At 48.9% G+C, this 2500-nt stretch overlaps 1 protein-coding gene across 5 annotated transcripts in view; it reads left to right on the forward strand.

Moving 5' to 3' along the window:
- Positions 1–2500, forward strand: part of tanc2a (tetratricopeptide repeat, ankyrin repeat and coiled-coil containing 2a) — a 99312-nt gene that overhangs the window by 80873 nt on the left and 15939 nt on the right. For all 5 annotated transcript variants that reach the window (XM_027021821.2, XM_027021822.2, XM_035525340.1 and 2 more), the window contains 2 exons: positions 216–341; positions 2165–2443. In XM_027021821.2, coding sequence (XP_026877622.2) covers positions 216–341; positions 2165–2443 — 405 coding nt within the window. The remainder of the gene's footprint in view (positions 1–215; positions 342–2164; positions 2444–2500) is intronic.

Consider the following 2500-nt stretch of genomic DNA (forward strand, 5'->3'; position numbering starts at 1 on the left):
TTGGGCGAGCTCCCCTTTAGCTGCTGGGGAAGGAGGATTTGTAGCAAAATATGTGCCGTCTGTTTAAGAGTCTATGATGTATGTCCCTCTTTCTTCCAAGTTCTCATTCAGTACAAAATCTCATCGCCGTATCAAACACACGACTGCCAAAACATAAGAACGCACTTTAATGTTTAAAGTCTAAAACTTTTAACCTCTCTCTCTCTCTCTTTCAGCCACTAGCTCTGCTCACCTGGAGGACCTCGCCTTCCTCGACGAGCAGAGGCAGGCCCCGCTACGCACGTCACTGCGCATGCCACGCCAGAACTCGGGGGCCGCACGCCCCGGCCAGGACCTAAGAGGTGGGTGAGGGCCGTGTGTGGCTCTGCCCGCGTGTTTACGTCTGTGTCTGCACGTGGCTGTCCTGGGTCCGAGTTAACCCCTTCCTATCAATGACTCACGTAGCGTCCATGCCAGGTTTTCACTCTACTGTTATTCAGCCACTTCACCTGGCACACACATTCCTCTGGCGTCTGCAGAGGTATTCGATGTACCACATACAAGTTTGCCGCCCCTCCCCCAGCCTGTCGTGCCATTATTCACCTCCTACCGGACTGCTATCCCACCGTTAGCGTTAGCGCTAGCGCTGGGTCACAGAGCCGCTGTGTAAGTGAGCTCCATGGCGATAGCAGTTGCTGTAGTCTCCAGGAGCAACCGCTGCTACATGCTAGCGGCACTTCCTGTAAGTGGACGGTAAAGACTGACTACTTATTCATACGTGGAAGTGCAAGATGCTACACACAGTTCTGGACCCATCCGAACACACACGCGCATACACACAGTTCCTGCTGGACTCACCATACACAAAACCCAACATGAAATATAAAGCATGTGTCCTCTGTATGCAGAACCCAGCTGAGCACACAGCATACAGGTTACAGAACGGCAGAGTAGTCTGAGTGAACCTGTGTCTCTCCTTCACTCCCCCCTGTTGCTCTGTGGCAACGGTTCATCTTCTGGTCACCCACTGCACTCTCTGGCTTTTCCCCTTCTCTCGCTTACTCTCCCTCTTCTGTCTTTCTCCGTCTCTCTCTCTCTCTCTCTCTCTCTCATTTCTCTTTCTCCTTGCTAATAGCTTCCACTTGCACCCCCACCTGGCAGACAAACTCGCGTAAGTGCTGCTCTGTTCCACCTTGTTTACCTCTGCTCATTTACATATGCTGTGACTGATTGTGAATATGCAAATAAGATGATGCATATCCTTATCATCACATTGACTAAAAGAATTATGATATTATTGAAGTAGATGATCCTTACAGATAATTCTAATTTGAATTAAGTGAGATTGATGGAGATGGAGTTGATTACTTGAGATGATGGTGTTGATCAGGGTGGTGATTATGAATATGTATGTTTCATGATCACAAAAATGTAGAGGGTTACAGTAATGAATGTTAAATATGCATTATGAGGATTATTCAGAGGCTTAATCGCAAACATGGAATGCATATGAGAATCGACATAATGAATATTAAGTGTGTTACATAATATAAATTTCAGTTCATTCAAACACCAAATCAACAATATAATAACAATAAAAATGTCACTTCTAAAACTACTAATGATGATGATAATAATTCCAGCTGTTTAGTTTCAGATTACTGGGTTTCGATTAATTTCAACACAGAGCTGAAGTTCCAGTCATATTTTCATTCAGACATTGGAGAATCACAGCAGACACATCGACTGTAAATAAACATCCGCTTGCGTGGTTTCTGTAACCGTGGCAACCATTGGTGACGGATGCATGTGGTTCCTGATTCCACTGCCTCACACCTTGTTCTCTCTCCCCTGCGGGCGCGACAGTAACAGGGTGCGCCGGCTGCCATCTACTGGTGCCGTGATGTTATTACGGCTCGGTTGCCTGACTTGTTCATGTGCCTTATGCACCAGTGTCTAAACAGCTTTCACCCACTGACCTAAAAACTGAAAAGGCATATTTGAAGGCCCCATAGCTCACGGTCAGAGCCGGAGTGCAAGGCTCTTTTTTTTTAACGTGAGTTATTTTTGTCGGTGAAACTCTCTGCGCTTATGTGCTGTCCCCCACGGCAACTGCAGCCTCTCTGGCCTGAGTGCTGTGAGAAAACTGACTTATGCTCTTTTTGGTGCCTTCCCCACAATGCAGTGCGCTTCACCCCGTACCGCCCGCCAGACATTGCCCTGAAGCCACTGCTGTTTGAGGTACCCAGCGTGACACCCGAATCCGTCTTCGTCGGGCGGGAATGGCTCTTCCAGGAGGTGGACGCCCGTCTCCGCGGCAGCGACCCGACCAGTCGGGGCGTGGTCATCGTGGGCAACGTGGGCTTTGGCAAAACGGCCATCGTTTCCCGCCTGGTGGCGCTCAGCTGCCATGGCAATCGCATGAGGCAGATCGCCTCGGACAGCCCACATGCCTCGCCTAAACGTGAGCATCTGTGTGTGTGTGTGTGAGAATGAGCTCTCCATGACTCTTTACCAGTCC

The sequence above is a fragment of the Electrophorus electricus genome, chromosome 4 (genome assembly GCF_013358815.1).
Source record: "Electrophorus electricus isolate fEleEle1 chromosome 4, fEleEle1.pri, whole genome shotgun sequence".
Taxonomy (NCBI): Eukaryota; Metazoa; Chordata; class Actinopteri; order Gymnotiformes; family Gymnotidae; genus Electrophorus; species Electrophorus electricus.